The 21,883-nt window shown below is 32.5% G+C and overlaps 4 protein-coding genes across 4 annotated transcripts; 3 read left to right on the top strand and 1 right to left on the bottom strand.

Moving 5' to 3' along the window:
- Positions 1 to 879: 879 nt before the first annotated feature.
- On the top strand, positions 880 to 2,032 carry K444DRAFT_637904 (uncharacterized protein; the record flags this gene model as incomplete). The annotated part of the gene is made up of 3 exons (XM_024884182.1): positions 880 to 1,293; positions 1,617 to 1,880; positions 1,955 to 2,032. The coding sequence occupies 3 exons, from the start codon at positions 880 to 882 to the stop codon at positions 2,030 to 2,032; spliced, it is 756 nt and encodes a 251-aa protein (XP_024727452.1).
- K444DRAFT_621921 (uncharacterized protein) lies at positions 2,030 to 2,889 on the bottom strand. Its single transcript, XM_024882001.1, has one exon. The coding sequence runs from the start codon at positions 2,809 to 2,811 to the stop codon at positions 2,383 to 2,385; it is 429 nt and encodes a 142-aa protein (XP_024727451.1). The 5' UTR covers positions 2,812 to 2,889; the 3' UTR covers positions 2,030 to 2,382.
- A 1,458-nt stretch (positions 2,890 to 4,347) lies between these two features.
- Positions 4,348 to 5,660, top strand: K444DRAFT_546822 (G protein alpha subunit; the record flags this gene model as incomplete). Its single annotated transcript, XM_024876259.1, has 6 exons — positions 4,348 to 4,471; positions 4,527 to 4,872; positions 4,920 to 5,048; positions 5,098 to 5,227; positions 5,275 to 5,513; positions 5,561 to 5,660. 6 exons carry the CDS (start codon positions 4,348 to 4,350, stop codon positions 5,658 to 5,660), a joined length of 1,068 nt encoding a protein of 355 aa, XP_024727450.1.
- A 1,117-nt stretch (positions 5,661 to 6,777) lies between these two features.
- K444DRAFT_576129 (glycosyltransferase family 35 protein) lies at positions 6,778 to 10,343 on the top strand. Its single transcript, XM_024877505.1, has 6 exons — positions 6,778 to 7,269; positions 7,363 to 7,683; positions 7,743 to 8,008; positions 8,060 to 8,569; positions 8,616 to 9,605; positions 9,653 to 10,343. Exons 1-6 carry the CDS (start codon positions 7,065 to 7,067, stop codon positions 10,091 to 10,093), a joined length of 2,733 nt encoding a protein of 910 aa, XP_024727449.1. The 5' UTR covers positions 6,778 to 7,064; the 3' UTR covers positions 10,094 to 10,343.
- Positions 10,344 to 21,883: the final 11,540 nt, after the last annotated feature.

Genomic DNA, 21,883 nt, shown 5'->3' with positions numbered 1-21,883 from the left:
ATCTACGAACTCATCTCGGCCTGGATCCTCTAAGTTTCCGTTCAACAAGTCTACGAACTCTTTTTAGCCTAGATCTCAGAAGTGGAGCGCACCCCAAGTACTTCGTACAAGATAGAAACCCTAGGGTTACACATACCCGCGATCAGACTTCGAAGACCCCGTTTTGATGTGAAGTATGTCGAGGCTGGCGGAGCTGGGCTTCAGGCCATGGCGGCCCTGTTGAAATACATCTCAGGGAATGATTCGGGCTTGGACGACCTCTTGAAGAGAATTCCCCTTCAGTGTCAATGGGCGAGAGGTGCTGTGGCGGGAATGCAGAGATACCAAGGGCAATGGAGAGTACGATGACTGGATAGATTCTACACTTTAGTCTAGTTAAGTTAAGCAAGATCCTGACTTTTTAAGGCGGATCATTGCTTCTTGATGACATCCACAGATAATTCTTGCGTAAGAGTGCCGAAGGGTTGCAGAAGACGATCACTGTGAGCAGTTTTTTGACGGACGAAACGGTCTTCTTGGCAATTGCTACGCAGCTGACGCTCTTGATTGCTCGGAAGATTTTTTTTAAAAATCAGATATAGGGGAGTGTTTGCGTATTCGGCGATATGGCGAACGTGTAAGAAGCCCTAGTCCCTCTTCTCCTTCCGTCATCTCCTTTCTTTCTCTTTAGCGCCTGCTATCGCTTCCCCCTCTCTTTCGTTCTCATTTGTAGTTGCCGTTTATATCCAATCTCCTTCCTCCAGGCATACCCTTTAATCGCCGACCACACGCGGTGCTTCGTCAGACTATACAACCTCAGATTCCTGAAGTACTATACACCTAACACGTTTCTTTATATCTTCTGGGGTACAGTTTAATGGCATTTTACCAGTGTCTCAGATGATTGATAAACGCTACATGTTGCTTGACGCTCTTGCAGTTTTCTGTTCAACATTGCCAAGGCGAAGGAAATGTACCCACGAGTCGCGCGGGTTTGTTAACGCTATCCATACCCAGAAGTTTCCGGAGTCCTTGGATGGGACAGAGCCTCCACTCTCTTCCTCTGATGTCGACATCAGATTTTCTGTCAATGACAAAGGCCCAATCGCCTCAGATTCGACGAGCGTTGACAGTCCCCTGGAAAGATCTTGGTCCCAACAACAAGCAAGATATGGCATTATCGCAGTGACAAGGCCCAAAGCCTCGCCGGATGACCTTAGTCCCTCTTTCAGTGAAGGAGGCAGAGGTGGCGAAGCGAACTTGCAAACGGAAAGTTTGTTTAGCAACTTGACTACAGTTCTACAACACGAGCTAGTTTGTTCAGCAGGATTTTAGAGAATTCTATGTTATCCTAAGATATTTGTTTCTTCAAGGATTCTAGGAGAGTTGAATTGGCTACTACAAATAGAAGTATATTATTGCAGGGAGGTGGTTATTGCGGTCATTCTAGGGGCGCGAAGGGGGTTTACCATTTTTATTTTTGTTGAGGGGGCGGAGGGGTCTAGATAGAATGCATTGTTTTGACAGTACCCGGCACCTCGACCTAAGACCAACCTGCACTGACACTCGTGACTCGAGCCTGACAAGCACCCGGTATATGACTGCAGCCACCCGCCATGCACTTGCAGTAATAATAGAATTTCAAAAAGCAAGTCGAAAACAATGCCGAAAAGTTCAGGACGAAGAGTGGAGGACTCCAGTACTTGAGACATGAGGAACTCCACGGCACGTGGCATTTCTTGATCATCAACCATGGCTTGGAAACGACCAGATCGGAGGCTTTCTCAGTTCTGATCAATGTTTTTGGTGAGACATTGATGTGCCTGAGCCTGTGGATCTTTACTCCACCGGTAGTTGCAGCTGAAGATCGGGTCCTTGCCGGCCCGAGATGGAGGGGTGAGGTCAGTTAACGGTAGGGGGGTTTTGCTTTTTCAACCAGAGACGCCACAGCACATGCTGGGCTGTGGTTATTCAGGCGACTCCGGTAATTTCAAGGGACCCAAGGAAGGAGAAGGAGAATCAAGACAGAGGAGAGGTCCGGATCTTGGGCTGAAAAGGGGGTTGCAACTTGCAAACTTGCAGCGGAAGGATTCGATCTCGGACACTTTCTCGGCCCGGTGGTGGTAGGGGGCTAGTGCTTGCTTTTTCCCTGGGAATCACCGAGGGAGAGAGGTTTCATCGAGAGGAGCGCCACATGACATATCTTGGGTTCGGGTTTTCAGGTGAGAGCGGGGTGGGTGCTGGATTAGGAGGTGTTGTGCGGTTGGTGTAAATGCGTGGCTTAGGGGCTTGTTGGAGGTGCTGGAGATGAAGCCACGAGGATTATCCGGGCCAAGTTTGATGCGATGCGGATGTTTTAAGAAGTGAAAAAGGATCTGTAAGGTATAGAGACGGGAAGAAATTCTAGACTGTCAAGGACGGATCGTTAAAGATGGCTGTGCGAAAGGAGAGATGCACAACAATATACCTTCTCCATCCAAGCCCGTGGGGAGCGGGGTGGAGTGAAGAGACCAAGCCAAAACTCCAAGACACACGACCCAAGCAAGCGAAAGGAGGTCTCGCGTGGCAGCTGGGATGGTGGCGGTGGCGGTGATGGTGGTGGTGATGGTGGTGGATCGTCGGCTGGTTGGTGATCTGGGTGGTTCCGTTTCTTCCCTGAGAAAAGTCCCTCCAGCCAAATGGACGCTGATGATAGTGCTTTGCACATTTCTTCAATTCGAGATTCGATGTCCATAGTCCGTGATGGTGTTGCAAGAAGTCATGGCCAGTCGGGAGATTGCTGGTAGGCTGCCAGCAGATGGATGTATATTGTGACCAGGCATAACCAGGCATTTTGATATTAAAAATTACCAGATAAGAGCAAGTACAGGCCTTGCTCGATTTTGCACATTGCTGCTGGAACTGACGAGAGAACGTGAATCTTTCTGAACGGTGTCCGTCGAAGACGCACGGCGTGTCTCCTGGTCGTGGCCAGCTTGGCAGCTCGCATGAGCAACCACCACGGGTCATGACAAGGAGATCAGGCGTGTTGGATAATTTCTCTGGCCGTGATACTCTTGCTATGCCTGCGAATGCATGGAGAGAGGGCAGTGTCATCTGATGGCCTCCAAGATTGCGATGTGTGCCTTGGCTATTTGTGTTCGGAGTAGTTCCAGAGGAAGGGCCGCGGCGAAGAGTGGGAGTCGCCTGAAACCCCTTTCCCCTCCAGTTGCTCGAGCTGGCGACTTGAAGCAGAATGACAGACATGTGGGCAGCAGGCGGTTTTCGAAAGACGTCGCACGCCCATCCCCCATCCCCTCTGCACGGTTCACAGGCCTCCCCGTCCTCCCCAACCACGCTGCCCCCACAGGGATCAGAAGCACGAATTTGATACCGCTGCTGTGGAGGCGTGCAACTTCGACTCGATCCAGCACAGACGGGGGCGACCAACAGGCATACGAAGTACTGTGCTTGGTAGGCAGCCCGTCCCTCCTGTGCCTCCTGCTCCTCCCGCTCCTCCTGTTTCTAAGGGCCTCGAAAAGCGTATCAAAACAAATGCGGAGGTACTATGAACACTGCGTGCTGACTGAGCCTTCCTACCCTTTTGTCTCATCCACGAACGATTGGATCATCTATCCGGCCCTGACGGCGGAAAACAATCGGAATCGCCCGTTGCTTTGTCCGGTCGACTGCTGACGAGAGCCATTTCACACAAAGATACAGCATTGCGCGCCTCGCTGCCTGGAAGCCGCGGGCAAGCGAAAAGTGCTGGCCAACTGTTCTGCTCTGCTCTGCTTTTGCTTTGCTTGGCCCTAGTGTTCAGCCTCCCAGCGATCAGACTACCTGCCGGTAGCTCCACCACACTTGCCTGCCACCTACCTACTTCGAAGCTACACCACCGTCAACTTCGATATCCATCTCTGAACTCCTCGCCCTCGACGAATTTTCCGCTGTCCGACAAAGGCCTGCCGCTGCGGGCTGCCAGCGACAATTGGCGCAGAGAGGACGCACCTCGGGTACTCGAGCATCGTTCCCCTCGACATCTCCCCCAGCTGGAGGGCTTGCGGAATCGGGACGGAAACATACTTTTCCGACAACATCATTGTCACAACTTGTTTGGGAGTCGAATGCGCCCTGAATTCGGATTCCTGGACCCTGGAAATATCTGATCGCCCAGTCTTGAACTGCATGGGCGCTCTGCCGGGATCCACGAAGCTGCGAGATTTACGACGACCTCGACATTGTCACATTGTCCTTTGTCCACCGTGATAGCGATCGCCCCGCCCACTCGAAACCAATTTTGGCAAGAGTGTCCGCAGTCATTCCGCCTCCTATAACCAATAGACAAACGGCGAGGTTGCGCTTGCAGCCCAAAGAGACGGAAGCAAGATGGGAGCTTGCATGTCGACCTCGAGCGAACAGGAGGAGATGAAGAAGCGTAGTCAGCAAATCGATAAGACGTTGGAGGAAGACTCAAGGCGACTTCGACGAGAATGCAAGATCTTGCTCTTGGGTATGCCGCGCGCATAGGCAGAATGATTGAACACCCCGCTAACACTTTCATGAAGGATCCGGGGAGAGCGGAAAATCGACGATTGTCAAGCAGATGAAGATTATACATCAAAAGGGATATTCCGTGGATGAACTTGCTCTCTATCGATCCACGATATATAAGAACCTCGTCGATTGCGCGAAAGCTTTGATTGGGGCTATGCGGCAGTTTGGAATCGACCCTGCGACTCCAACAAACGTCGAGTTTAGTGATTATTTGATGGAATATCAGGTCGATCCGGATCCGCATACCCCACTGGCTCCGAAGGTTGGAGAGGCGGTCACATCATTATGGCAAGACAGGAGTATAGAAAAGGTGATGGAGAGGCAGAGTGAATTCTACTTGATGGATTCTGCACCATAGTAGGTCAAGAGGCCGGATCATTGGAGATGCGTATTGACAGGATTAGTTTCTTTGAGGAGGCTACCAGAATTGCAGCGCCCGAGTACATACCTGTAGAGGCAGATGTATTGAGAGCACGAACAAAAACGACCGGCATCTACGAGACCAGGTTTTCTATGGGCTCACTGAGCATACAGTAGGTTTGGGCGGCACGGAAAACTTGTGGCAGAGCTAATAACTCCTAGCATGTTCGATGTGGGCGGGCAAAGAAGTGAAAGAAAAAAATGGATTCATTGCTTCGAGAATGTGACCTCAATCATCTTCTGCGTGGCTCTGAGCGAATACGATCAAGTGCTACTAGAAGAGAGCAATCAAGTAGGTCAATTCGTGTGCTCATCACTTGCTGCGCTGATTATATACAGAATCGTATGATGGAAAGTTTGGTGCTTTTCGATTCCGTTGTTAACTCGAGATGGTTTATGCGGACGAGTATCATTCTGTTCTTGAATAAAGTGGATCTGTTCAGGCAGAAGCTAGGCCGGTCACCTCTCAGCAACTACTTCCCGGATTACTCGGGTGGCAATGATATCAACAGAGCTTCGAAATACCTCCTCTGGCGATTCAACCAAGTCAACCGAGCACATCTCAACTTATATCCCCAGTAAGTCACCACCTCAACTTCGATTGTACCAAAGCTAACTTGGGAAGTCTCACACAAGCAACGGATACGTCGAATATAAGGCTCGTCTTCGCGGCAGTAAAAGAGACCATTCTCCAAAATGCTCTCAAGGACTCTGGTATTCTTTGAGTTCTATGTCATGATGCATCACGCCCCTTTCTCGGTCTTTTGGAAAATGTCTTACGTTCATTGGCGCCGGCGTTGGCTTGGTGTTTTACGGGAGTTCTGGAGCGGCTGTCTGACAAGACTATGGGGTGGAACGTTGTCTGCATGTTCTAGTTTTGTTCCAACGGTCTCGTCACACTGTCGCGCAGACACAATCTGTGCTATTGCTACGATAACATAGCGGGGTATTTCTCTGGTGTGTCTACTACTGAGATTCACGTTCATATTGAAGGATGGAGAGAAAGCCTTTTAGGGAAGACGATGTGCTTATTGGACTGAAGCGAGCGATGAGGGGGAAGAGGGGAAAAGATCGATTGCATTATTACAGAGGAGATCTAGCAGGTGCCTAGGATTGAAGATGCCAGGCCTGATCTCGAGTGTACATGGCGCAGAGTACAGTAAATAATTCAAAGAACAAGGGTAGTGTGGTCCTGTGATATTGGCATTGCACCACCTCAATGACATCATCGCGGCTGAGCGGGATTTCGATTTCGATTTCGATCATGCACGACTGCAGTGACAAAGGCTTTTACCTCTGCGGGCCGGCCGGCGGTGCAGATATCACAAACTGGAAGGGGAAGGATTTCTAGCAGACAGTCCACCATGCAGGCTTGGGTTGGATTGGAGCTGGCCGTGATCCCCGGGAGTGAGTGGATCGAAACGGCGTGGGGCTGCAACACTCAAGCACCTTTTCGAGGCATAAAGCCTGCTTACTCCTCGAGTCTTCCTGGATAGCGTGCAGGAGTTGCTTGACGGTGGAACGACCCCGGCGTGTGCTGCCCTTCCCAATCGTAAGAAGAGCACATTAAGTTCGAGACGACAAATGAATGCACCGATCTTCCAGCTCTGCTGATTGAATTGCTCTCATCGAAGGGATTCGCCATCAATAGGCCCTTTTTATGCCCTGTGTAGCTCAAGTGCCCACGGTGTCTGACGGGTGAGGAGGGGTGGTCGCCAAAATTGACCCCACCATCGGCAAGCACGAGCTGCAGGAGCTCACATCATACGAGGGAAGGCCGGGACAGACAGAATAGCACAGGGCAGCTCTTGCATTGGCGAACGGTGCGTGGGAGAGCTCTGCTTTGCACCACCTCCATTCACATTTCTTCCCTCCTTCAGCTTCTCCCCTCAAAATATTTGAATACAGTATTTTTACAGCTTGCACATCTGCACATTTGCATGTCCCAGCGCTGATCAGCGCTTCCAGCTCCCCATTCATTGACCCCCCCCTGCAACGGTCTCGAACAACCCCGCACCGCCAATATCAACATCCCGCTGCTGCAGCTTATCAGCTACCTAGCCCCTCAAGCTTGCCTGCTGTCCTTGCACGGGCTCTCGAGTCCCTCAACCCTTCCAACCTCGTGGTTTATGTCTTCTCATCTTTTCAAGGCGGAGTACGAGGGCAATTCGATCCCGGCAAGCAAGATGTCGAACACCACAATGCCCAGGGAGCGCCGTCCGAGCACCGGTGCCCCCATTGATCTTCAGGGTCCGGTTGGCCCGGGCTTCACGAGACCCAAGCACAAGCGTACCTTTACTGGGTTTGGAGCTGGTGAGATCAAGAGTGTTGAGGGTATGTGAATTCTCCAACTCCCCCAAACCATTTGACTCGGGTTGTTTCGCAACTGTGAATGGACCCTTTGCTGATAGCATAATTCCCCAACAGCTTCTATCCCCGAACCCCAACGCGAGGCCTGGAAGAAATTCGCTGCCAAAGGCTTTAGCACACAAGAAGACTTCGAGAGAGAAGTCGTTCGCCATGTCGAAACTACACTTGCTCGTTCCATGTTCAATTGCGATGAGACTGCTGCATATGCCGCCGCCAGTCTGGCATTCCGGGATCGTCTGATCACAGAGTGGAATCGGACACAGCAAAGACAGACTTTTGCTGATGGCAAGAGAGTGTATTATCTGAGTTTGGAGTTCTTGATGGGTAGAGCGTTGGACAATGCCATGTTGAATGTGGGTTTGAAGGGAGTTGCTAAAGGTAGAGTTTCTTTATTTTTGCCCTTTCACTTGGTCGCAGTGAATTAACGCATTTTACAGGCGGTCTTGCGGACCTGGGTTTCCGTATTGAAGACATTATCAACCAAGAGCACGATGCTGCCCTTGGAAATGGTGGTCTCGGTCGATTGGCTGCTTGTTTTCTGGACTCTTTGGCGTCTCTCAACTACCCAGCTTGGGGTTATGGATTGCGATACCGTTATGGTATTTTCAAACAGGAAATTGTGGATGGGTACCAGGTTGAGGTTCCTGATTACTGGCTTGACTTCAATCCTTGGGAGTTTCCGAGACATGACGTTGTTGTGGATGTATGCTCCCCCGCAATCCCGTCAGTTTGGACACATGCTAACCGGCTTTAGATCCAATTCTACGGCCATGTCAGAAAATACCAAGACACGCAGGGTAAACAATGCAGCTCCTGGGAAGGTGGTGAGATCGTCAAGGCTGTTGCTTATGATGTCCCAATCCCTGGATTCGACACTCCTGCTACCAACAATCTGCGTCTCTGGTCTAGCAAAGCTGCCAGTGGCGAGTTCGACTTCCAGAAGTTCAATAGCGGTGACTACGAGAGCTCCGTTGCAGATCAACAACGTGCTGAGACCATCAGCGCTGTCTTGTATCCGAATGACAATCTCGATCGTGGTAAGGAGCTTCGATTGAAGCAACAATACTTCTGGGTTGCTGCTTCACTCTACGATATTGTTCGTCGATTCAAGAAGTCCAAGCGTGCATGGAGCGAGTTCCCTGACCAGGTTGCAATCCAATTGAATGATACCCATCCAACGCTCGCCGTTGTTGAGCTTCAACGCATTCTTCTTGATCTCGAAGGCCTTGAGTGGGATGAGGCATGGGCCATTGTTTCCAAGACTGTGAGTATCTGCAATCAAATTGCTTAGCTCTGCTGACTCTTTGAAGTTCGGATACACAAACCACACTGTTCTTCCCGAAGCACTTGAGAAGTGGTCTGTCCCATTGTTCCAGAACTTGCTTCCAAGACATCTCCAAATTATCTACGAGATCAACTTGTACTTCCTGCAAAGTGTTGAGCGCAAGTTCCCCAAGGATCGCGACATCCTTGGTCGTGTTTCGATCATTGAAGAGTCTCAGCCAAAGATGGTGCGCATGGCTTACTTGGCTATTGTTGGCTCTCACAAGGTCAATGGTGTTGCCGAGCTTCATTCTGATCTGATAAAGACTACCATTTTCAAGGACTTTGTCAAGATCTTCGGACCTGACAAGTTCACGAACGTCACCAATGGAATTACTCCAAGACGTTGGTTGCACCAGGCCAATCCCAGATTGTCAGAGCTTATTGCAAGTAAAACTGGTGGTCTTGGATTCTTGAAGGACCTCAATATTCTCAATGACCTTGAGAAGTATGCTGATGACAAGGAGTTCAAGAAGGAGTGGGCGGAAATCAAGTACGCCAACAAGGTTCGACTTGCCAAGCACATCAAGAGCACGACCAGCGTTACTGTCAATCCCTCCGCGCTTTTCGACATCCAGGTGAAGCGTATACATGAGTATAAGCGCCAACAAATGAACATCTTTGGAGTCATCCATCGATACTTGACTATCAAGGCTATGACTCCTGAGGAGCGAAAGAAGCTTGCTCCCAGAGTCTCCATCTTCGGCGGAAAGGCTGCGCCTGGATACTGGATGGCCAAGACCATCATCCATCTCATCAACAATGTTGGTTCCGTTGTCAATAAGGATCCAGATGTTGGTGACCTCTTGAAGGTTATCTTCTTGGAGGATTACAATGTTTCCAAGGCTGAGATCATCATTCCTGCCAGTGATATCAGTGAACACATCTCGACTGCTGGAACTGAGGCAAGTGGAACTTCGAACATGAAGTTTGTGTTGAATGGTGGTTTGATCATCGGTACTTGTGACGGTGCAAATGCAAGTCTTCATCAATTATGATCATCAGAGCTTGGCTAATTGAGCAGATTGAAATCACCCGCGAAATCGGCGAGAACAACATCTTCCTCTTTGGTAATCTCGCTGAAGACGTCGAAGACCTCCGCCACGCACACACCTACGGTTCTCACACACTCGACCCCGATCTCACCAAAGTCTTTGAGGAAATCAAGAAAGGCACTTTCGGTGACGCAGGTGCTTTCTCTGCTCTCGTCGGTGCCATCGAAGAGCATGGTGATTACTACCTCGTCTCGGACGACTTCCATAGCTACAACCAAACACAAGCACTGGTTGACGAGGCGTACAAGAACCAGGATGAGTGGGTCAGCAAGTGTATCACCAGTGTGTCGAGAATGGGGTTCTTCAGCAGTGATCGATGTATTAACGAGTATGCGGAGAGCATATGGAATGTGGAGCCGCTGGCCCCGGAGAAGGGAGACACAAGTGGATTGCAGAAGGGAGAGTTATAAGCTGGTAACAAAGAGACATAGTGAGGTCAGGACAGTGCTCGAAGAAAGGATATGGCTGTGAGAAAGAAAGCTTGTTGAAGGAAGGAGATTGCGGAATAGACAGAATGGGTTACGGCAACGAGCAATACATGTTATAAGACAACGCGAATTCTTTCCTTCCGTATATGCACCTCTTACTGCTTCGTTCTGAAATCCTTTATTTGTATAAGGTGTTTGTTAGTATGTAATAAGGCAATCGAATTAATAAGGTATAAAAATTACTAGTATTATATTAGTAATATATAAAACTTATTATATATCTGCTCTATTACTGCCGGGGTTGCACTTTACTAAAATAATAAGAAAATCAAAACTCTAGTTCTTTAACCTTATTTAGTTTAATTAAATCTTTATAAAATTTCGAATAAACTTCAAATATTTGTAATCCAGAATGTCTTTTACTTTTTGTTATAAGAGTTTTATATTAGTATAATTATACTGTAACTTATTTATAATTAAAATAGCTTGAAAAGTAATATCCGAGATATAACTCTAATAATAATAAAGTATCACAATTCCCAGACGCCTCCTAGACGCACGTGACGCGGCCGCCTCGCTAGGGAAGTATGCTTGGAATGCACTAGAGATATTTAGAAGGCTAAGGCCCTTTGGGACTAATATACTATAGGATATATATACTCCCTCGCAGCCTCCTATATTCTAGTTTTCTTTTCCTTAGCTTTGAATCGTCTTTATAAGAGACCTTCTACCTTGCTTTCCAAGCCTTAAATACCGTATTTATAATAGTATTTAAAGCTTATTTTTTTTAATTCTATAAAAGATTTTAAATAAACTAATTTAAAACTATTAGAAATATAGGTATTACTAAGATAATAGAACCTCAGAAATACAAGTAATAAACTCTAGAATAATAAAAGCAAAAAGCTTTAGAACCTTTAAAGAAATTAGATATTTATATTTTTATAAATATATATTAATAATATATTAAAAACTTTTCTAAAAACCCCGAAAATCGAAAAACCTTATATAAAAGCTATTCTTTAATTAAGTCTTAGAATAATAGATACCTATAGGCTAATAACCTAATTATTACTTTTAAGCCTTATTCTATAACCTTATAAGTCTTATATATATATTAATAATAAGATTATAAAAGAAAATATAATAAAAGAAAAATATAATAAATTAATTTTCTAGAATATTATATAATTCGAAGTAATATTAATTTCTTTTAAGGCTTTTATTAGTTTAGGTTATTTTATTAATAGTTTTTTTTAAATCAAATATTCTATTAATATTTCTAGAGGTTTTTTAAATAAATTTATAAAAGAAAAGACTTCTTCTTTATTAAAAAGCTCTTATATACTAATTAGCTTATTATTATTAAAGAACTATATAAATAGGCTAAAGAAGTTAATTACTTGTTTTTTAATATTAATTTAATTATTATTAGTTATTAGGAAAATCTTAAAAGAACTATTTTATATAAAATAAATTATAAAAATATTAAAAGCTTTTTTTAAGAATACTAAACTCTAGAATATTAAATTTAAAGAAAATATTATATATTATATAACTATAATAGATTAATTTATAATTATTCTAGTTACTTTTATTTTATTTATTTTTATTATTTCTATAGTTTTAAATATTTTAAATATCTTTTTAAAGAATTCCGAATTATTTCTTATTTATTTCTATTTAAAATTCCTTATATCTTATATTTCTTTTAGGAATACTAGAATTATTGAACTTCTAGATCTAATTTTCTTTATTAGAAATTATATTATTTTTAATAACTAGCTATAAGAAAATACTAATTTATATTTCTAATAAATTTATAAATAATACTTTTATTTTAACTAATTCTTATATAAATAAAAATAATTCGAATTAATATTACTAGCTCTTAAAGCTATATTTTTATTTAAAAAGGCTATATTCTAATAAAATATAAAATATAAAATATTTACTATAACTTTAATAAGCTTTAAATATATTCTAGTTAAGTATTTTAAAAGTTTTATATTCTTTTTTTATAATTATTTATAGAAAATAATATTAGTTTTTAAGATATTAAATATAAATTAAATAAAAAGCTTTTATTAAAGCTTTAGAAATTAGTATATATATATTATAATAATTTATTTATTTAATATTATATTATTAATAATTAATAAATTAAAGTTATATATAAAAAAATTAAAAAATATAAAAAAATAAAAGCTATTTTAGCTAAGTTTATTTCTAATATTATATCTTTTTATATTTCTAAGAAATATATTTTAAAAAAAGAATCTAAAAAGTTTATATTAACTACTTTTATTAAATATGTATTTCTTTATAAATATAAATAATATTTTATAAAAACCGAAAATCTTTTAATTATTAAATACTATAATTATAATAAGTTTAACTATTATATTAAATATTATTTAATTAGATATAATAAAGAAATTGAAATAGCTTTTTCTAGAATTAAATTAGATTTAGTTTCTATTTTATTAGAATATCTAATTCTGGTTTTAATAAAATATTTAGAGAATTTAGATTCTAATTTTAATATATAATTAGAAAATAAGTATTTCTAAAAAAAAGTCTTTATTTTAGGGGCTTATAATATAAATTTAATAAAGATTAACTTAATTTATTTAATAAAAAGAAATACTTTTATAATATTTTATATTATTTATTATAATTATTATAATATATAATACTAATAGAAGTTAGACTAGAGCTAGTAAGATATCTAATATCTAAAAGAAATATCTAGTATCTAAGTAAAGTATTTATAATTACCTAATAGTTATATATAACTCCGAGCTTAAACTAGTATATAAGCCCGTATATAGCTTATAATTATTTAAATCCGAGGCTTTTTTAAGATCCTCTTCTCTTTTTAGCTTTAAATTATTGAAATAGAAATAGTCTAATTATATCTTCTAGGCCCCAGATCTTATATTTATAATATTATTAATATAAATAAATTAGAAATTAAGTTTTTTTCTTTTATTAATACTAGAATTAATAACTATATCTTTATTAATATAAAGCTTATTTAGTTTATAAAATAATTAGAAATAAAACTATAACTCTTTTTTTATTTTATATTATATATAGTTTTAATAAAAAGTTAATTAAATTTACTAAAAAATATATAGAAGTTTTATTTCTAATTAATAAATAAAATATTAATATATTTATAATTATTTTAAATTTCGGAAATTATAATATTACTTTTAATAGAAAATAGGCTATATATATTAATATTCTAATTAATTATAAAAAATATAAGTTTATATAGCTATAAAAAACAAGCCTAAATTTATATAATTTAATTATATTATTAGTATTTTTTAATAATAATTAAAAAAGTAATCTAATAAGAAATATTAAAAGAATACTAATTAATAAAATATTATTATAAGTTATTTCTAAAAATTTATTATTTTTAAATATATTTTTTCTTTTAAATTAATTAAAGAAAATTATATAATATTATAAAAAAGAAGCTTTTATAATTTAATTAAAATATAATATTTAAATATAAGCTAAAGAAATAAAAAGAGATTTTTAATAAAAAGTAAATATTAGATCTAGTTATTTTTATTTTTATAATATTTAATTATATAATTAAGAAAAAAAAATTTATTAGTTAAATTTCTATTTATAAAATTAATAAAAAAATTAAAACTCGAAAAAAATATTTTTTTTATAAATATAAAATCTAAAACCTGAAAAATAAAATAAAATAATTTTTATTTTAATAATTTAAAATTAAAAAAAGAAAAACTAAAATATAAAAAGCTATAAAAAATATATATATTTTATTATATATTAGTTTATAAAAGATTTAGTTTTTTAAAAATCTCTAATATATTTTAAATATATATATTTAAAAATAAATAAATAATAAAATATAAATAATAAAATATAAATAATAAAATATAAATAATAAAATATAAATAATAAAATATAAATAATAAAATATAAAAATATAAATAATAAAATACAAATAATAAAATATAAATAATAAAATATAAATAATTATATTAGCTAATAAAATCGAAAACTAATTTATAATATTATTTTTAAGCTTTAAATATTTCTATTAAATTTCTTAAATTATAAATTATATATTAAAAACTAAAAGTCTTTTATATATAATTTAAAGAATTTTTATTTTTATTATATAATTCTAATAATATATTATTTTTAGTATAATTTAATTAATAAAAAATATTCTAAAATAATTTTAGTTATTTGAAATTCTAATTATAAAAACTTTAAAAAGCTAGAATATTATTATTTAATAAAAATATAAGATATTATTCTAAATCTGGATTTCTTTCTATTAGTATAGCTATTTCTTTAGAAGTTATATATATAGTTATAGAATATAAAATATAGGATATAGTTATATAACCTTATATCTTATTAGTAACTTAACTAATAAATTAGATCCCTTTAGGCTTAGTAGATTTAGGGATTATATATTAATATTATAATACTATAATTCCTATTTCTGAAAAAGAATAACTTTACTAACTAATATAACTAGTATTTTTATATTTATATAATAATATTATATATTACTAGTAAACTAATACTAATTAGTTTATATATATAGATTAGAAAAGATTTTAGATTAGTCCTAAAAGTATTTAGTAACCTAAGACAAATCTAGTTTATTCTATATTAAAGAAGGGAACTACTTATTAATTTTATAAAAGTATTTAATAGCCTATAAAGAAGATATCTAGTTCTTACTAATTAATAAGTAGTTAGTTATTTAATTATCTATTTATTTAATTTCTATTATTCTTTAAAACTAACTTCTTTTAGTCCCAAGATTACTTTCTTGAAAATTATTTTTTCTATTTATATAATACCCGTATTTATAAGATCTTCTTTCCGGAATATATATCTTATATATATCCTTAAAGCTCTTTAATTACTATTTCGATTTTATTATTAAATCGAGTTCTTTGAGTTTTAGACTCTCCCGGAATTATAATATTTCACTTCCTAAATTTCTTATTATAAATGAAATATTTAAAGGCAAAATATTTATTTTAATACCTATAATACTCCTAGATATCTGGGGTATCTGGTATCTAAACCAGATATCTAGTATCTCAATAATCAGGTATCTGGTATCTTAATCAGGTATCTGAATTAGATATCTAGTATCTTAATTAGGTATTTGAGCTAGGTATCTAGTATCTAAACCAGGTATCTAAATATCTTTATTACTAAATCCTTTCTATAAACCTACTATAAACTACCTTATCTTCGAATTCCTCCTATTACAAATCATATATATATACTAGGGAGAACCTGAATTTAGTTTAGTATAGATACTAATAAGAGAAAAAAACTAATTAAGAAATAGAAAAACAGTATTAATCTAGTAACTATAATAAAGGCTAAACTTCAGAAATATATAACTACTAAGATATATTAGTATATCTTATATAAGAAGAGTAATAATAATTTATAGGATCTATTCTAGAATAATTTTAAAAACTTTAATATTATAATATATAGTCTAATTAATTATATACTTATATAAAATCTTTAAATCTAACTTTAGTATAATAGTATTTATATTAAATAGAACTATAGAAACCTTACTATTATATAATTCTTTATTAATCTTACTTAAGAAAAAATAAAGAGTATATGAAATAAAGCTAATATTATTAATAATAATCTAATTAGAATAGATTTTCTTTAGGAACCTATTATATTAGTTTATTTTATTCTAAATAGAACTAGATATAAGGAAACTAAATAATCTCAGTCGAGAAATTAAGCTATTTATTTACCTTTTCTAAATTAAGGCTATTTACTACTTCTATCTTTATTACTACTAGTATTATTACTAAACCCGAATTACTATTAATTAGTATCTATTATTTCTACTAGAAAGCTTATTAGAGAAGTAGTAAAAATATATTCTAAAATATAAAAATATAATAGAACTAATAATAGTTTTAATTATAAACTTATTATTTTCCTTAATATTTACTAATATATAGAACTTTTAGAAAAGGTACTAGTAAGAGCTTTTCTTATTATATTAAAAGAACTAGTATAAGACTACTTCTATAATAACTAGCTCTCGAGCCATATATATAAAAAAGCCTATATAAATATTTATAGCTTCTTTAAAGACCCCGGTTTCTATTATTAAAATTTAGATAAATAGAATACTATTACCTTAGTAATTATAATAGTAAAGAACTCTAAAAAAAATATTTGAGCTTATTTAAATACTAATTAATAACCTATATAAATTATAGTATAGCCTTGCTCCTGCCTTATAAAGTACTAAATTCTTATATAATAAGATTATTACTTCTTATTAAGACTTACTAGTATACTAATATATAGTCTCGGACTTTTCTAATAATCTCGGCTAGCTTATTAATAAGCTCTAATCGTTTATTACTACCTATAAGAAAAAGTAATAAATTATTACTAAAACCTATTTTACTAATTAATAATACTATTCTTAAAATTCTTTAAACTATTATTTATCCGGAAATTATTAATACGAATCTAGTTATAACTTCGGAACCTATAATAACTACTCTAAGTCTTATAATTATAATAATTATACTTCGAAGTTATATTTTATATATAAGAGACCTAAATACTACTTATAGAAGTATATACTAAAGAAATAAGAGACTAAGAAGGCTTGATTTAAGAATAAAAATATTTACTAATTTAGATCCCGAAATACCTATAACTTTAATAAATGCTTTAGTAATACTTATATATAGTATATTACCGAATTTAAAGAAAAAGAGAATAATAAGAATAATAAGAATAAACTAGTAAGTAATGCTTTTAAAGTCTTACTAATAAAAACGAATAAAGGAAAGAAATATTATTCTAATTTCTATTTTACTTTTATTAAGAGCTTTCTAGCCGCTCTTATAGTCTTTACTCCTACTATTCCTATAACTAATACCCTTATAAATAACCTCACTTCTCTTTCTCTTATATATTAGATAATAGGTAAAAATCATATCCTAAAGCCTACTAAATAAATAGAAAATACCTAGACATTTATAATTAATAGTATATTAAGATATAATACTTATTACTTTTATAGAATTATAATTAATACCAGAGCTTCTAGATTCTTAATTACTAGTTCTAACTAATTCTAAGCTTTATAGCAGACTAATAATAGTATTAAACTTAATGAAATTATTAAAGATTAAGTTAATATCTAGTTTAGTATTAGATTTATGTTTTTTATTAGATCTATAATAATAAGAATACTAATTAGGTAAGTATAATTCTATATTATACTTATAAAGACTTTATTTCTATTTAGTTTAGCTAATATAGATAAGCTAGGGGTCTACTTTTATAATCTTACTAATTATCTTATTACTTTTACTAGATATTTTATATCTATAATATAATGTTTTAGATATTCTTTCTTGTTTTAGAATACTATTTTATAAAGCTTTATTTCCGAATTCTTTACTTATAATTCCTGCTTTCTTATAGAAATTAAATTATAATATTTATATTACTATTTTAGTTATTTATCTATTAATAAGCTTCGAAATATACTAGAATAAGCAGGCTATAATATTAATATAGAAGCCTTTAAATATCTTATAAAATACTATAAATAATACCAGAAATTCGAATAATTACTAGAATAATTTAAGTTTAACCTAAAAAATAATATTAGCTTTAATTACTTTATTATTATTAATATTTTCTATATTTTTAGTAAGCCTATATTCTATATTATTAATAAAGGTACTAGATATTAAGCCGGCTAATAGCTTTAAAATATTAGTATATTATATATTTGGGATACCCTAAAGTAATATTAAATTAATATTTATTTAGGCCCTCTTAATTAGATTATAGCAGATACCAGAAAGCAGTTTACTAATAAGAAGTTTATTTAACTTATAAATATTATAGAAACTAAGGTTAAAATCGTTTTTATAAAAGCTTATAATTCCGTCGGAATTATAAAATACTACTATAGTCTAATTTAATATACTTACTTTATTATTATAGCTAAAATTAATAGAATTAATAAGAATACTATATTCTAAATAGCCTTTAAAGCTATTAATAATTTCGCTAGACCTAATAGTATTATTTTAATTATTTTAATTTATAATACTTTATCTTAAATAATTAAATATAATATCTTATTACTAACTATTTTATAGTAATTAGAAGTATTTAAGAAGGCAATAGTAGAAATATAGAAGCTTTAAGCTAGATACTAAATTACAAATACCCTAAATACCCAAAATAGTTCTAGTACTACTAATATTTATAAACTTCTCTTAAATTTAAATATTTTTATATAATATAAAGAAAATACTAGTTAATCTAATAATTAAAATAAACTATATAAGCTAGTAGTTATTAATAGAGAGAACTATATATTAGCTTTATTATATAGTAATATTATCTTTTACTTAACTTCTATAAAGCTCTTTTATATAGGAGATATTAAGGTTATTACTAATAGCCCCAAACCTAAACCTATTTCCAAACTTTATAATAAGGCTAAAGATAATACAGGTATAATTCCTTCTACTACTTCTACTATTCTACTAAAATATAATAGAGAATATTCTTATAAGAACCCGGATATTATAATATTCTTATAAAATAATAACTTATATAAGAACTCCTATTAAGTTAAAGTTACTAGCCTTCTAGAAAAGAATATATTTGAGATTACTTTTAGATCTCAGATACTAAAGAAAATATATATTTTTAACTCCCGGTTTATTAATAAGATTAAGAATAAGAATATAGAGAGAAAGTTTAAGAAATCGAAACTAGTTATTTAGGCTTATAATAATAATAAGAAATATATAATATTAATATAATTATTTATTATTTAATATATTAGCTAGAGAATTATCTTTAGTATTACTATTATAATAATAAATATTATAAAGCTATATTTATATAATATCTCGCAAGCTTATATTTAATTAATAATTTTTATATTAATCTATTTTATAAACTTACTAGAGAACTAAATCTAAATAATAATTCAGTTCTAAAGATTATAAAACTATTATATAGTATACCGGAAACTAGAAACTACTAGTTTAAAACTTATTATTCCTATTATATTAATAAGCTTTTTATAGAATAATTAACTTATAACTCTTGCCTTCTCTATAATAAGTAATTCTTCGGAATTATTAGTCTTTAAACTAATAATATCCTATTTATTAGAACTAATAATTTTATAAAAGCAAAGTAATTAAAGCTTTATAAAGCTAAGTTCTTAGCTAAGAAATATAAATGCCTTATTTCTAACTATAATCTCAAGTTTAATAAAGGTATTATCTATATAAATATTACTAGAATTACTCTTATATAGAAATACTAGTATAAAAACCTCTAAACTATTTCTATAAAAAATACTACTACTATAAATAATAGAGGTACTATTTATTAAGATCTCTTTATTAAGAACTAATATATTACCTAATATATTAAAAAAGTATATATTATATTAGTCTATTAACTAGAAGCTTTATATAACTTATTAATTACTACTTAAGCTATTAAATTCTTAGAAACTAATATAAAGGCACTTAATAAATATATTTAGTAGAAAATTAAAAATATTACTAGAGAACTGAGATTTATAAAGCTAGTAAAAGAGTTTTTATATTTAATTACTTTTATAAATACTTCATTTATAAATAATAGAAATCTCTTTTCCTAAATCGGATATATTCTAGTTCTAATAAATGAAACTAGATATACTAATATTATTTACTAGTTCTCTACTAAATATAAAAGAGTTACTAGAAGTATTCTAGCTTCGGAATTCTATAATATAACTTATAGCTTTAATATAGGTATTTTAGTTAAAACTATAATTAATAGAATACTAGAAATAGAATTATTACTAATAGTTTATATGAATTCGAAGTTATTATATAAATATCTTATTAAATTAGGAATTACTCGAGAAAAGTATCTAATAATTAATATAATATATCTTTACTAAATATATAAATAACGAGAGATTATAGAAATTAAATAAATTAAGGAAGAATTAAATTCTACTAATTCTATAATAAAATTAAAACTAATAAATACTTTTAAGTATCTAATTAATATAAATACCATATAATTAGATATAGAGAAATAGATTAAATATAAATAGAATAGAAAATAAATATATAAAATAGAAGAATATTATAAGAAGAGAAGTTATATATAAAAGGCTATAGCCTTTAATATATAACTAAAATCTTAGAAGTAATATAAATATATAAAGTATTTAAGAAATCTGGTACTAGGCCAGATTAGGAAATTTATATATAATTAAAAAGAAATACTATTTTTCGCGTTTTTTTAGAGAGTTTCTAGTATTAGTATAGCTATTTCTTTAGAAGTTATATATAGTTACGAGATATAGGATATAAAATATAGGTAATAAGATATAAGATATAAAATATAATTATATAACTTCATATCTTATAAATAACTCGATTAGTAAACTAGATTTCTTTAGGCTTAGTAAATTTAGGAATTATATATTAATACTATAATATTATAATTCCTATTTCTAAATAATAACTTTACTAACTTATATAAATAGTATTTTATAACTATATAATAGTATTATATATTACTAGTAAACTAATACTAAGAATATAATTATTATATATAAATAAAATTTTTTTTTTAGTAAAGTTAAGAAAATTACTTTTAATATTAATAAAATATTTATATTTAAAACTAGTTTTCTTTTTATATAATTAATTTCTATATTTGAATTAACTAATATTTTAATTCTATATTTGCTTTTTATTATTTTAATAATAATTTCAATTATTATTCTTGTTTTAAGAACTTTATTTTTTATAATATAAATAAGTATAATTATTATAAAATATATTTATTTCCCGGTTTCTTTAGTTTTAGATACTTATATATTTTATAGCTAAACTTATTATAGTTATAATAAGTTAGTTTTTTCTGATTTAAATAAATAATAATATAGTAATTCTCTTTCTAGTAAATAAAGTAAATTATATCCGGTTTTATAAATTCTAATATAGCTATTATATTAGACTTTATTATTATATTTTTATTATTCCGGTTTTATAAATCTTATAATAGAAATGTATTTCTTTTCTATTTTCTTTTATTATTTCTTTTCTTTTTTCTTTTTTCTTTTTTATTATTTTATTACCTTATTATTATATTCTTATTAAATAAATAAATTTAAATTATTTTCGATTTTTATAATTATAGAAATAAGCTTTTTTCTTTCTTATAAAATATTTCTTTAATAATTAATCTTATTTTAAATCTTTTATTTTAAATTATTAAATAGATTATCTTGCTTTTATAATAAATTTATAAATTTTAAGTTATTTAATAAGCTATTTAAATAAAATATAAAGCTTTAAATATTCTAATTTAATTACTATTTTATATTCTTAAATTTAATAAGAATATTATTATTATAGTTTTTCGAATTTAAAATAAAATTCTTTATAAACTTAATAAAGGTTTTCTAATCTATAATATTAATACTTATTAATTATTTCCTATATTTCTAGATATTTTTAACTATATTTTTAAAATAAAAAATATAATATATAATTTTTATTATATTTATAGTTCAGATAATTTTAATAATTTTATATTATTTTGGCTTTATTTAATAAAAGAAGTTCTGGGTTTTTTTAATATTTTTCTTTTTATAAATAAATAATTTTCGGGATTTAAAAGCCCTTT

This window comes from Hyaloscypha bicolor, assembly GCF_002865645.1.
Source record: "Hyaloscypha bicolor E unplaced genomic scaffold K444scaffold_183, whole genome shotgun sequence".
NCBI lineage: Eukaryota > Fungi > Ascomycota > Leotiomycetes > Helotiales > Hyaloscyphaceae > Hyaloscypha > Hyaloscypha bicolor.
This window is presented reverse-complemented; position numbering and strand designations above follow the sequence as displayed.